This window comes from Urocampus carinirostris, chromosome 1 (assembly GCF_059441175.1).
Source record: "Urocampus carinirostris isolate Australia breed hairy pipefish chromosome 1, RoL_Ucar_1.0, whole genome shotgun sequence".
NCBI lineage: Eukaryota > Metazoa > Chordata > Actinopteri > Syngnathiformes > Syngnathidae > Urocampus > Urocampus carinirostris.
In genome coordinates this window covers 32727916-32743352 of record NC_142349.1, presented here as the reverse complement: position 1 = coordinate 32743352, position 15437 = coordinate 32727916, and the positions used below count along the sequence as shown (strand labels likewise).

General features: G+C 38.8%; 1 protein-coding gene across 2 annotated transcripts; it reads left to right on the top strand.

Moving 5' to 3' along the window:
- Window positions 1-2917: 2917 nt before the first annotated feature.
- On the top strand, window positions 2918-11282 carry fbxo36b (F-box protein 36b). 2 transcript variants are annotated; one of them, XM_088335632.1, is made up of 4 exons: window positions 2918-3044; window positions 5312-5420; window positions 7854-8022; window positions 10829-11282. In XM_088335632.1, exons 1-4 carry the CDS (start codon window positions 2949-2951, stop codon window positions 10983-10985), a joined length of 531 nt encoding a protein of 176 aa, XP_088191758.1. In that variant the 5' UTR covers window positions 2918-2948; the 3' UTR covers window positions 10986-11282. The 2 variants fall into 2 exon arrangements, with proteins under 2 accessions (XP_088191758.1, XP_088191749.1); XM_088335623.1 differs by having other exon boundaries at window positions 7854-8026.
- Window positions 11283-15437: the final 4155 nt, after the last annotated feature.

Genomic DNA, 15437 nt, shown 5'->3' with positions numbered 1-15437 from the left:
AAAACGCAAATTTGTCAATTATGGGTACCATCTGGTATACACCGACTATCATGAAACGGCAAATCAATCAAGTCAAACGAGTTCGCCGCGGTAGCCTCTATCTCGGTATCGTTTTTTTTCGTTGCAAACTGAGCGAGCGTTTTGATACTACTGTGCGTATGCGTCTACCGCCTGGGGATTTCCCATTATGCAACAATCCGTGGTAGTTGTGTAGTGAAAGGAAGTCCGTCTCTTTTTAGAGAACCGGCTTTTTCGGCTCAACTCATTAAATCGAGCCGGCTCTCAAACAGCTCACTTGCTTTGTTGCATTATATTACAAATGATTATGTTGTATAAAGAAGTTAAGAAAAAAAGGAAGTATAAGAGGAGAAAATGAATAAAGACAGGTTTGTGGATATCCCTTTAATCAGTATATTACCAACAATGGTTTAATGCAGAAAATGAATTAATGATTTGAATAAAAAAATTCTACTTAATTATATTCATGTATTTTTTCCTTCTAGAGTGAACGTCCATGTCACGGAATGGAAGGGGTGACCGGACCAGAACGGAGGCAGGAAGGGAGAACTCAATTGCGTGACGATCCAAAACCTTTATTTACCAAAATAAAAGTTGTCCATAACTCAGGGACAAGACAGAACAAACAGGTTTTAACAAAACGTGCGAACACAGGCTTCTTCCAACTCAACAAAACGGGACAAGGCATAACAGAACGGACAATGTGTATATAATGAGCCAGCACCCGCAAAGCCCACAATCCAGCCTTAAATAGCAGACACGCGATTAGTTGAACTGCTTCAGCTGGTGCCCAGGGGGCGGGGCAGACCGGTCGCCAAGGCGACCATGACAGTCCAAGCTACTTAATTTTTAAACTTTTTTTATAATAGACCTCATTAATGTCGAGCAACTCAGTATCTCACAACAAAATTTTAATTAACAATATATATGATATAACGAAACACGTGTACAATATAACATGTTAAACTACATAAATAAACACATTTGAAAAAAAATATGGTGTAAGATTTTTTGTATTTTGTAAGGGAAAACACGACAGTTTGTAAGGGCATGGAGCCCTGGAGGTTGACAGGTATGGAAAGAGTAAATTTAGGGAAAGGGGAAGGAGGATGGATTTTGCACAAATAAAAAGGATTTTTGGTGAGTAAAATATACCTATATTCCTGAACAATACTGCAATTTTTTGAGGTAAGTATTGATGCTTTTTATGTGTCGCAGCTGTAGCTGCGGTAAATGTATTGTAGCCATAAAATAGTTATTGAGGGTTGGATTGATTCAGACGAAGCACTAAATGCACAGCCCGCCACTGCATTTAAACCTTGAAATCTAGCTTTGAACAAGTTCAAAGCTCTGAAATAGTTCTTGCACATCATTACTTATGTTGTATTAATATTTATAAATAGTTTATAAATTAACTGGAATTTGGGGACATGGAAATACAGTCCTATTATTGTTAGGAAATATTAAAAAATGTATCGCTTACCAAATTGTTCGAATTAGTTATCTGACTCCATTAACCAAACACAACTTAACAATGCGTGCTCGTTTCTTTTTGGGAAAATATGGACAAGAGACCGTCATTTCCACACGGGAGCAGATTTAATTTCTTAAACTAATTAACTAAGTGAACTCCATCGAATTAGCCAAATTAGCGTTGCTCGAATCTTCGTCGAGCCTCTCTCTCGATTGTCCCTCTCGATCTTCTGATGTTCTACCGGTCCGCGCCTTTTTCCGCAAGCCGGCACCCCGGCTCCTCCCATGGGCTGGCCAGAAACCCCCCACGTGCGCTCCACCCCGTCTCCTCGATGTCTGCCCTTGTGCGTCTGGCCTTCTGTGTCAGAGTCTGGTTATCAAAAGAACGAAACAAAACATTCGCATTCAGAACGGCATGAGCTGAAGCTCATTCAGTGAAAATCTTCATTGCACTCGATATTGTATTTGTATTTGATTGTATTAAATATAAAATCCTTCATTATCCAGACCAGAAGAAATCCTCAGAATTCACAGTTCCTTCAGCTGGTAGAAAATGCCGCCGCAGCGAGGCTTCTAACTAGGACAAAAAAGTCAGATCACATCACCCCGATTTTGGCTAACCTGCATTGGCTCCCTGTTAGCCTAAGATGTGATTTCTAGGTTCTCTTAGTATTATACAAAATCATACATGGACTTGCTCCCTCATATCTTTCAGATCTGATTTCCCCCTATTTTTCCGGTCCGAAGCCTTCGTTCTGAGAGTGCCGGTCTTCTGGTGATCCCAAGAGCCAAGAAATGTTCCGCTGGTTTGAGAGCGTTCTCCATCCGGGCACCGGTGCTGTGGAATGCTCTTCCCCCTGAGATCCGATCTGCAACCTCAGTGGAAATCTTTAAATCTAAGCTTAAAACTCACTTCTACTCTATAGCATATGAATAACCTATACTTTTCCTAAATAATATCTGTGTATTATTTGTGATTGCAACATCCTTTGCTGTCTGGTAATCCTGGAAGGGGGATACCACATGTCCCTTCTCAAGGTTTCGCCATTTTCCTCATGTTGAGGTTTTTTGAGTTTTTCTTTGCCCTCATGTTGGTTCCAGATCAGGGGATGGTGTAATACTAGTCTGAAAAAATAGTCTGCGTAATAACCTGTGAAGCCCTTTGAGACTCTTTGTGATTAAGGGCTATACAAATAAAAAATAAAAATGACTTGACTTTGTTGAAGATGACGGTGTAATATTAGAATAAGATTTATTAGCGGATAGGCTTTCTGACATTTGAGATGAGAACTTGGATGTACATTCAATTTTGATAGTGATAAGTTAACTGAAAAATATACTGATTGGTTAAAGTAAATAAAATCACATGGCATATTAGTGCGTGCGTTTTGCACCATGTACTACACAAACTAGAAGTACTGGGGCACGGTTTCTATGGCAACGCGAACACAGCGGTCATGGCTTCCTTGTTGACGGACCCGCTTTTTGAAATCTCCGGACGGGGCCCTTCCACTAATAAAAACTATTATAGCTTCGTCGTTACCAAGTCAGAGGTGAGTAGACTCATTTAAGTTTCAATTGTTATTCATTGTGTGGCGTCCTTTCTTACTTTTGCCCCTTTTTAAGCTCGAAATACAAATGACAGTTAGCCGGTATACTTAGCGCTGTCCGTTTAACTGTTGTTTTGCTTATTATAAACGAAAAAAAGATGACGCTTATTCATTTTGATAGATACGTCCAAACGGCGGATAAGTCATTCCTGGCGTTGTAATTCTCTGCTTGAGACTGAATATGAAAACAAAATCGTATACAAAATGTCTCGGTCTTTAATGTTTATGTTTTCAACCTTTTATAAATTCAAGGAACTGCACTTATAAAATACCATACCAAAAAATGTCACAAGAATACCATACTGTCCGAAAGAATCGTCACCATTTTTTTCAGCGTGTCGAATTACATGGAAAGGTGACTGAGTTTTTAGCAATGCCATTTTGCTCTAAAGGGACATTGTGCATTGCTTAGAGAAGTTATTTTCAAACATGCGGCCTGTGGGCCTGGTGGGGCCCTTCAAGGGCAACACTCGGAGCAGCGCTAGAGGAAAACGAGCGGTAGTTTTAACTATGTCCACTGGGTGTCACAAAGACATTGTAGCTGTATTTTTATCATTATTTTTCTTTCTTTTTCACTCTCTCTCTTTTATCCTTTTATATCCCTTTCGGTCTCTCTTCGTCTCTCTCTCTCTGTCTTTCTTTTTCCCTCTCTTTCTATCTCTCTCTTCTTTTCTCCATCTGTTTTCTCTTTCTTTCTCTCTATTTGTCTTTCACTCTATCTTGTTTCTGTTTTTCTTTATTTCTCTCATGCTTTTTTCTCTGTCTTTGTGTCACGCCCATTGTCTCGCTCCTTTTCTCTTGTTCTCACTCTTTACCTTTTATCTCTCTCTTCCTCTCTCTATTTTTCTCTCCTATGTGTCTTTCTTTTTTTCTCTCTTATTTACTCTTTCTCTCTCCCTCTTTTTATTTTTTTTCCACCTTGTTACAGTTTTTATTTCTTGCTTTCTCTTTCCCTAGTTCTCCCTCTCTCTCTTTCTCTCTCCCTCTGTCTTGCTCTGTCTCTTCAGCTCACTTTCTATCTCTCTGTCCTTTTCTTTGTCTTTCTTTCTCATTTTTTAACTTTTTCTTTTTTCTTCTCTCTCTCTCTCTCTCTCTCTCTCTCTCTCTCTCTCGCTCTCTCTCTTTCTCTCTCTCTCTCTCTCTATATATATATATATATATATATATATATATATATATTATATACACTCTCTTTGTGTCTCCCTTTCTTCCTATCTTTCTGTCTTTCTTATTCTCTAGCTTTTGTTTTCTCCCTTTCTATCTTTCTCTCCATTTCTCTCACTTTTGTTCTCTCTTTCTTTTCCTCTTTTTCGCTTTTACTCTTTCGCTCTCTCTTTATATACTCTCTCTTTTTGTGTCCTTTTGAACAAAGATCGAATGTATATAAGTGCGATTAATTTCATCACTAGCAGAATATTTTCAAGACGACATCGTAAATCAAAATAAAATGATGCGGTCCCTTTGAGCCTCTGCATTTTGTATTATTCTCTGTGTTTGTAGCACTTGCCTTCGTTTGCATTACATACTACAGTGACATAATAATAATAATAATAATAATTTCCTTGTATTGTCATTCTGTGTAACAATGTACACAGAACGAAATGTCGATTGCACCTGACCCGTTGTCGCGAGCCGATGCAGCCGCAGCCAACAGAGGGCGCCGCCGACCACTTTTTAAGTCTTAGGAATGACTCGGCCGGGGCGCGAACCACCGACCTCCCAGTCTCAAAGCGGGCGCCTTACCATCTAGGATCCAGTCCAATATTACACACTGTCCCTTTTAAACTGAAAATTTGATCGTTTTGCTTGTTGGCATAGATAGTCTCTTTTTAGTAAAGAGAAATATTTTGGATTACTTCAATTGAATTGTTTTTTTTGAGGCCCCTTGTGTATAACATTTGACCACTAGATGGCACTGTGTTGTCTGGCACGTGCAAAGGCCAGTGCCACGTAGCAAAGCGTGGTGGCAGGATGCCGGACAAACATGACGGCAACCTAAGTGTGAATTCTCAGGCTATGATTTGTTATGAAAATTAACATTAGCATGATAGTTCATGTATCTTTGCCTATTCTCAAATCGATGCTTTTTTTAACTGAATGAGGGTTTTTGTACCACTAGGTGGCACTTAATCTCACAAACTGTCCCTTTAATATAGCTTGGAGCATTTTTCTATTTTTTACTCCCTTTCTAATGATTTGAATGCTCACAGGTGATTTGGAGATGGTGGATGATATCTCCCCGAGCTGTGTACAGGCGATCAAAGCCAGGTCAACAAACCATGACACATGAGGACTTTCTGGATGACAGCAAGCTACAGAGTACAGAATATTTTATGGACATTTTTGAGTCAAGTCACTTGCGATATAAAGCATGTACTTGAATATTACTGTTTATGTGATTTAGAGAGTAGTGTCAGTGTGTTTACATCTTACACCAGGGTTGGGCAAGCTACGGCTCGCGGGCCACATGCGGCCCGCCAGCCTTCTAATCCAGCCTGCCAAACAAAAACGGTCAAAAATAATGACTTGCTTAAAACAAGGACATATCATTTTGCGTTCAACAGTACTATAAAACTACTACTACAAAAATATTAATACAGAAATATTCCAACAGAAATACAACAGTAACATTACAAAAATATTTAAGGAATACTACAAGGATAATGCAATAGAAAGACTACAAAATACTTTAGGAACACTACTATGGAGACTCTTCAAAAATGCCTTAATAGGAATTCTACAGAAATACCACTACAGTAATACAAAAATACTACTGCAGTAATATTACTACGGAAATACTACGACAGAAATACTACAAATATACAACTGCAGTAATATTACCCAAAATACTAAAGAAATACTACAAAAATCATACTATGTAAGGACTACAAAAATATCACGGATACACTACAAAAATACCATTATGGAAATACTACAGAAATACTTCTAGAGAAATCCTACAAAAATACAACTACAGTAAAACTACAAAAACACTACCGGTACAGAAAAGAGAAAAGTACAAAAATACTACATAAATAATACAACAGAAATACTACAAAAACACAACCACAGTAATATGACAAAAAAATACTAAAGAAATACCACAAAAATATCACAGAAATACTACAAAAATACCACGATGGAAATACTTCAAAAATATACTTCAACCGAAATCCTACAAAAATATAACTACACTAATACTTCAAAAAATACTATTGGTACAGAAAAAGAACAAAAATACTCCATATATATTTCAACAGAAATCCTTCAAAAATATAACTACTGTTATATTACAAAAAATACATTAGAAATACTACAAAATTCATACTATTTGAGGACTACAAAAATATCATAGAAATGCTACAAAAATACCACTATGGAAATACTTAAAAATACTTTTACAGAAATTCTACAAAAATACTTCCAGTAAAGAAAAACAAATACGACATAAATATTACGACAAAAATTCTACAAAAATCATGCCATGTAAAGGACTACAAAAATATCACAGAAAGACTACAAAAATACTTTTACCGAAACCTTACGAAAATATAACCACAGCAATACTACAAAATACTATTGGTAGGGAAAAAGAACAAAAATACTACAATGGAAATACTACAAAAAATCGGACTGCAGAAATCCGACAATAATATGAAACAAAATAAAACTACAATATTGTCTCAAAACTAAATCTCAAATTCAGTGCTTAAAACAGGGACCTAATATATTGTTACAGTCGACATTTCCTTCATTGTGCAAAGAGAATCTTGAAGATCTCGTTTCCAAATCCTACTGACTGAATCATCATTTCTAGCAGATGCAAGCGCAATCTATTTGTCCTTTAAGCTTCTATTTCAGGGGTGTGAAATATGCAAACCGCGGGTTGGATCAGGCCCGTCAAGGGTTTCAATCTGGCCCGCGAGAAACCGCTGAGAGAAAGATGAGCTGCAGTTCTCAATAGGTCCACTGGATTTTGCCAAATCCAGGCCCCAATCTCAAAGCCACTGTAGCAATATTTTTATATTATATATTTTTTTCTCTTACTTTTTTCCCTCTATTTCTCACCACCCCCTTCTCTCTCTCTCTCTCTCTCTCTCTCTCTCTCTCTCTCTCTCTCTCCCTCTTTCCCTTTCTATATCTTTTCTTCTCTCTATTCTCTTTTCCTCTGGTTGTTTCTTTTCTCATTTGCTTTTGTTTCTCTCTCTCTCTTTCTCTCCCCCCCTCACTCCCTCTCTTTCACTTTCCTTCTCTTATCTTTTCTTGTTCTCTCTATTCTCTCATCCTATGGTTGCCTCTCTCTTATCTCATTTCGTGGCTCTCCTTTCCCTCTTTTCCTCTCCTCTCTCTCTTTCTCTCTCCCTCTCATCTGATTTTCTTGCTTTCATTTCTCTCTATTTTTTTCATTCTCAATTCCGTTTCTCCCTCTCTTTCTCTTTCTCTTTTCTTCTATGTTCTCTCTACTCTTCCTCTTGTTGTCTCTCCCTTGTCTCATTTTCTCACTTTCATTTCTGTCTTTTACTCTCTTTCTCTGTCACTTTTTTCTCTTTCTCTGACTCAATTTATTTATCTTTTTCCTTTCTCTTTTCTCTTCCTTTCTTTCCTTTTCCTTCTCTCTCTCTCTCTCTCTGTCTTTCTATATTTTATCGTCTTTCTTTCTTTTCTTTTCTTTTCTTTTATTTCCATCCTTGAGAGTTTTTTCTCTACCATGTCTACTTGAACAGGTCTTAGCCAGTGTGTTCTCCTCTGCAGGTGAGCTAAGGACCATCTTTGGCCATGGTGCCTTCAAGTACAGCATAGCTCTATGCCAAGGCCAATTTGATTACCTAGCGCGACTCCCTGACTCCTTGCTTCTGCAGATAGTTAACTATCTTGAACTGGAGGATGTCGGGCAACTTGGACGAACTTCACGCAAGTTCAGGCAGGTGAGTCTTTCCAGTGCTTGACTTTTTTAAAGTTTCAATATATTCAATGTACTGTGCCGTATTTTCCCCACTATGAGGGACAATGGATAATAAGACACATTCCCACAAATAGGTTTCTGTGATACATCTTTTATATATAGAGGGTTTCATTGTGACATATCCGGTGGGCGGGGCTTAGTCTGAAGGCAAAGAAGTACTTGCCCTGGTCAGAGGACCGAAGAAAAGAAAGCTGTCCTTGCCACTATCTGTCGTGATGGTGTGTGTTTTTGTGCCAGAATCGGAGAAAAAAATGCTAGCGATAGTAATTTGAAGTTAGACAGGATCCTTTGGACACTCCTGATCAAAGAAAAAGAGTTGTGGTAAATGCATTAAGGCAAGAAGATTGGACCAAGGCACTCATCAAAAAATGCTCGGGTTTGCAACGTACTCCTCGTATCAAATAAGAGAAATTAAGCCTCTAAGATTGTTGCTATCGAGTCCATATTACTTATGTCGGGGAAAAGTTGTGTGGTTTACTTAACTTCAACCAAATGTTAGCATGTAGCAAAAATGCTAATGGTAGCCTTGGAAACTGCATGGCCCGAAAATAAAAACAGATACGCATTGCCAACAATTGCTGGGCACACAATCAATCATTGATTTTGTTAGATATATTTAGATATTCATGTAAATTTTGTGTTTATATAGGAGAAGCATCTCTTGATTAGGCTACATGCTAACAGTTAGCTGAGGCTAAGAAAATAACAAGTTACTTTACCGGTCTAAATAATACAGACTCAATAGCAGCAATCATAACTATTTAATATCTCCTACCTGATATGAATTGCGTGCTGCAAACCCAAGCATTTCTGATAAGTGCATCGGTCCAATCTTTTTAATGTCGCCGTAAAAATATCTATCCAAACCCCTTCATTTTTAATGGCGGCAAATATCACTCATTTTGAATGGGTCCATTCAAAATGTTATTACACAGTGTAATAACAGTGTTATCACTATTTTATTACTATACCTGTGTTATTGCTACCAATACGGATAGATTCTAAACTAAGACACCCAAACAACAATTTTAAAAAAAGTCCATTATTTTGTGCAAAACGCTTCCGTAAACGAAAATGTTCATTTAAGTAATCACAATACGTTTTATACTTACGGACAATTAATGTCCGAAGCGACTAAGAAAGATGATTTAAAATGAGCGTTTGAAAGTTGGTGTCTGAGCTGCCGTTTCCTTTTAGAAACAAACAATTAACATAATACCCCAGTGCTTCTCAAATATTTTCTATTACGCCCCCCCCCCCTCTGAGGAAGAAATCCTCTCACGCCCAAGAAAGATTTTTTTTAAAGTGACCGCATAATTTTGGTGGTGAGGAAACGCCAATTTTTCAATACTGATGGTAACACGTCTCCTCGGTTCATGCTAAATCTACGCCTTTCGTCACAGTTTTAGTGAAGGAAAACTAGCTTAAGCGTCTTATTAGCGTGATTGAGTTGTAATGTATTTAAGGGACAGCTTCTCTTTTCACTTGTCTACGTCTCTGTGTAAAAATATTTTTTTCATGGGGTCACTTGAGGGCCTGCTACGCTTCAGTCCTACGGTTCATATTAAATGCTTATACTCTGTGCTTAATGCACTGCGTGGAGGCTAAATGTAAACAAATCACTCTGTCACTGAGAATGCCGCTGCCCCCTATTGTAGTGGATGTCGAATTGTACTTTGAATGAATGAATGAAAACTTAATTTCTAACATTAAAATAAAAACAGGACAAAAACAATGAGTCAACAACAAAATGATGTCACATAACATGTTCGAAAAGGGTTAGTCAGAAGCAGATGCTTATTTTCCCTACCCCCTTTATCTTCCCTATTAAATACATTTTACAAATCCTCTTCTCCTCTTGTGTCTAATATAGCAAAATCTCATGGATATACTTATTACATAGGTCAGATATCAATAATTATAATAATTACAATAATCACATATTTATTCTCTAATCTTCGTAATACCCATCCCTCAACGTCATAATGCCACTAGTTACCAAATATCACTGCGGCACCAAGGATAATAACAACAATAAAAATAAACATAATATTTATAATAACAGTGATGATATGATAATAACAACAATAACAACAAGTTAACAAGTTAACCATAGTTTTAAACGCAGTATTTCCATATCCCATTTTCTTCATCCCTGTATTTCGCCAGTAATGTTTTTTTGTGTTTAAATTTGAACACATGAATAGTTGGACATTGTTTGATCTCATCTTGTAAATTAGTCCAAAGTTTGACTCCACACTCAGACACGCACATACTTTTCCTGGTTGTTCTCAACTTTGGGATTTTGAATTTACTACAGCCCCTCAAGTTATAATTTCCCTCTTTCCGAATGAATAATTTTTAGATGTTTTCTGGCACCATGTTTTTGTTGACCTTTACTCTGGGAAACTTAAAAAAGAAAGTTCCACACAGTAACCCCCCTAATGGAGCTTCACGCCTGCCCAGGGGGGCCTGACCCAGTATTTTGGAACCACTGTATTGACCACAAGAGGAGACGTGAAAACCACTGTACTGGTTTCTAAAAGGCAAAACAGTTACTGTATGCAGTATCGTTTTTTTTGTAAGTACATTTCCAAAATTATCCACCATATTTTCCAGTCCAAAAGAGGCAGCGCTTTTAAATTTCTAGCCAAATTGGAATTCTGAAATCGCTGTAAACAAAGTGTTTGAAGGGCATTCTAAGATTGGGGGATTTTCATATTCACAGACTCCATTTTACTGTAATTGTTTTCAATACCGTTAGTTATGTGGCTCGGAGGACTTTTGGGAGCAGGCTGTCAGGCGGCACTGCAAAACGGTTTCTCCAGAGGTTCCTGCCCTGGCGCGAGAAGTTGGTTGGCGGACCATCTTCTTCACCAACAAGATTCAACTGCAGAAGCTCATCAGCCGCCGCCGACTGAGGGCCGATGAAGAGAAGGGCGAACTGACTTGTGAAAAAAGGTCAGAGATTTCTCGTTCCGACCTCAAACCGGTCACAAAGGTGGAGCAAACCATGGAGGGCAGAAGGCACTAAAAGATTGCAATAGAGAGAAAGGTGATTTTTATCAGTTAGTATTTTGCTTCCTCTTGTGTTTGAGTAGCACTTGACTAATTTACAGCTCAACACCTTTTTGTTTGTGTACTCCAAACATTTGCCTAAACCTTGTATCTATTGTGCCATCTGAATAGAAATATAAAAAATACACTTGAACCACTGACGAGCTGCATATTTGTTACATTCTTTACTCTGTTGGATAACAGACCGGAAAAGCCCCGCACCATATAAAAATCCGCGAATGGATCACAGCCAATACAGTGCATGCTTTAGCCGCCTCAACCCAATAAATAGCGCTGAGCCGGTCCGTGCTCGCAGCAATAGTCATTTGAGGATAATTGATCGTGGCCGCACATGGTATGCTCATGTTTACAAGAAAAGAAAGAACAGAAAATTAGACCCACATCTGACATAAATTCACCCTCTTAGCCCCTGGGGTCAGCGATAGGCAACAGGGGATAGATGATTGCGACCAAAACAATGCAAATGATACGAGGCGGGCCACCGTCTCATGCTTCAACATCCTGAACTGAGAAAGAAAAATAACTCTGCTGGACCTTGCTTGCCGCAATATTGGACCTGGGATAATTGATCACCGTAGCATGGGTGTTCTTCATTTTAGTTGGGAAAAAATGGAGCCCCTGCTCTTAGCAATAGTCGACTAGGAATAATGGATTGTAGCCAAAACGGTTCTGTTAGTTTTAGGCTAGCCACCATATCACGCTTCAGCGGCCCAAAATGAATTTTTTTAAAAATGCTCCGTCGGCCCTGCTCTGAGCAATAATCGACCGGGAATAATAAATTGTAGCCTGAACAGTTCTGTTCCATTTAGGCGAGCCACAATATCACGCTTCAGCTGCCCGGGAAGTATTTTAAAAAATGCTCTGTAGGACCCTGCTCTAAGCAATAATCAACTGGGAATAATGGATTGCAGCTTGAACAGTTCAGTTCGTTTTAGGCTAGCCACAATATCCCGCTTCAGCGGCTCAAAATGAATTAAAAATAAAACGCTATGTCGGGACCTGCTCTCAGGAATGGATGTCTGGGGATAATGGAAGGTGCTTTACCTGAGTCATATCGGGAGGCTTCTCCTGCTACTGGTAACCATTACAAGTACTATTTTTCTCACATGGGGGAACAAACACCTACCCCAAAATGAACCAGTACCATTGGTTTCATGGCCTGGAGAGGGGATGAGCACCACCAGGCTGTACATGCCCAAGAAACACCACAGGAAATGGTGCCCCGACGATGCTGAAGATTCAGGGATCTGTGATGACATGTTGCTGCACAACCCTTTTTACCCACAATTCTCGGTTGCACTTTGAACATGACCAACAGTTTACACCAGGCTTCATTTTTTAAAACCACCCCTTTTTTGGGGTCGGTACACATTTTTCCATGAATTCCTTTGTTGTTGACTCTAAATGTATTGATGATTTAAAACGTTTAAATTGTTCCGTATTTAATCTTTTTTTTCCAAATTTGTAAATATTTTCATTTATTTGAGTGTTTTCCCGGGATAACATGTTTCAAGATGAGCTTTTTTAAAAACAGTATAGTCGTCAGAACCCGTACAGACAGTGGAACCAAACGTGTAACGTTTTCACTCGAAGTTTTATTTTACGGAAACGGGGCGGTCATGCACACTCTAAAAAAGTTAAAAGTTTGTGCTAGTATAATTTAGTTGAATAATTGCTTTTTTTTTGCATATCAATACATTATTACTGGTTATATCCTGATCAAAGGGAGCGGTAAACACTTTTTTTTCTATTTTTCTTTTTTTCCTTTCTTTTGACTTTTTTCTTTCGGTTTCTTTTGTTTCTATTTTCCCAGCTTTTTACTTCTTTTTTGCTTTTCTTCCCCATTTTTCTTGTTTTTTTCTTGCTTTTTTCTCTCTCGCTTTTTCCGTTTTTATTTTGCTCTTTTTTATTTCCTTTTTTCATTGTTGTCTTTTTTAAAGTAATTTTGTACATAATGTGACATAGTAATTAGGAATACATGGATTAAAGCAATAAAAACAATCTGAAGAGCTGTTCATGAGCAGAAAGATCCGTCTGTTTTTTTTTGTGAGCCGAGCCGAAAGAGTCGATTCTCTTAAAGAGACAGAATTCCCGTCACTTCGACAGAGGGGACATTATCCTGATGTCAAAGGCAGTTAACTGCTAACTTTTGCTAACAAGTAACCCAAAACAAATGACACACAATGCAAAATCAGGGAAATGAATGACAATAATCCGATACGAGAGTCAAGTCATGTTTATTTGTATAATCCTTAATCACAAGGAGTCTCAAAGGGCTGCACAGAACACAGATTATTGCACACTACAGACTATTGTTACACCATCTCCTGATCAAAAACCTACATGAGGTAAGGTAAAACTCAAAATCTCAGCATGAGGAAAATGAAAAAACCTAGAGAAGGGACAGCACGTGAGGTAATCCCCCTTCCAGGATGACCAGGCCAAATGGATGTTGCAATACACATATATTGTCAACAAGAAATCTAGGTTCTTCATAAACTATAGAATAGAAGTGTGTTTTCAGCCTAGATTTAAACAGTTCCACTGAGGTTGCAGATCGAATCTCAGAGGGCAGAGCGTTCCGGAACACTGGGACCGAAATGGAGAACGGTCTTGAACCTGCGAATTTCTTCTTGGGTCTTGGCTCACCAGTATATCAGCATTTTACAAATGAAGGCTCCAGCTAGGAACATAGTGGGAAATTAAATCTTAAAGATATGAGGGAGAGTGTCCATGCATGATTTGGTGTAATACCCATAGAACATTTAATCACATATTAAGCTAACAAGTGAGCCAATGCAGGTTAGCTAAAATCGGGGTAATGTGATCAAACCTTCTTGTCTTAGTCAAAAGCCTCGCTCCAGCATTTTGTACCATGTGCGGGCTCTTGATTCTAGACCGGAGAGTAGTACTTTACAGTAATCGAGACGGGAGGTGACAAACGCATGAATTATAATCAACGCATTGCACAGGGACGGCGTAGGGCAAATTCTAGCAATGTTTTGAAAATGGAAAAAATCTGTGCTAGCAATATTCTTAACGTGTGTTTAGAAGGACAGATTGGGGCCAAATGTGACACCTAGATTTTTGACTGAGTCACTCCGGGTAATATTATATTTGTCAATGCTCTTAGCAGTGTTTTAGAACGAGTCACGGAATTTAGATCGATCAATAATTAACATTTCAGTCTTTTCAGGGTTGAGGCGCAAGAAGTTTCTTTCAGTGAGGCAGGTCTCCAAATTTCTACAGCAGATTCCTCCATTGGAAGCTATAGTTAATTGTCATCTGGATAGCAATAGAAACTGATATTATACTTGCGTATAATATAATTTTACGGAAGCATATAAATGCTGAGAAGAAAGGGATGAGAGGCAAAAGTAGGGAGGGGCTGCTTCCTTTGCCATGGATATAAAATGTGCTGTAGGATGAGGAAGAATCTACGCTACAGTCCGTTGACATACGAAATTATACCATTGGGATAGCATATGCGCTGGCCAGACTGCCGTCAGTACTACTTCCACTTTTCTTTGGGTGGGCAGAGCGTGTCCATGGTGGGGCACCGAACACCCACCTAAAACTCACAACTTTCTTTCGTGGGCAGTTCGAGTCGTAAGAAGATGGAGTGAGACGTCAATTGGCGCCAGACGTTCAAGATGCTTTTGCCATCTTAACCTTTCCTTGTTGGTCAGTCCGCACCACGCTAATCCCAACAAGGTGAAAGGCTCTCGTCTCATTGCATGGAGAACAGAGAAGACGGCATCAAACGCTTGTTGCCTGAACCTCTCGGCTCGTAATTTGAACCTCTAATCAAGCGGTGTCAAACAGTGTTTTAATTCGGCCCACGAGACAACAGTGAGAGAAGCGCAAGAGAAAAATAAGTTGCAATTTCAAATATGTCCGCTGGATGTGACCAAAGCCAGGATCCACTCACAAAAACACTGTGGCTCTATATCTTTCTCTCTCTTCCTTTTCCTGCTCCTTTCCTCTCTTTTTCCTCATTCTCTCTCTGGTTGTTTCTCTTGCTCTCTCTTTTTTTGTCTCTTTTCTCTCTCTTTCTTTCTTGCTCTTCTCTCTTTCTCTCCCTCTTCTCTCACTCTTTACTTTTATCTCTTTCTCCCCCTTCTCTCACTCTTTCCTTTTTCTGTCTCTTACTTCCTCCCTCTTCCTCTCGCTCTCCCCCTTTCTTCCTCCCTTTCTCGCTTTCTCTCTTGCTTTCTCTCTCATTCTCTCTCTCTCTCTCTCTCTCTCTCTCTTTCTCTGTCTCTCTCTCTCTCTCTCTCTCTCTCTCTCTCTCT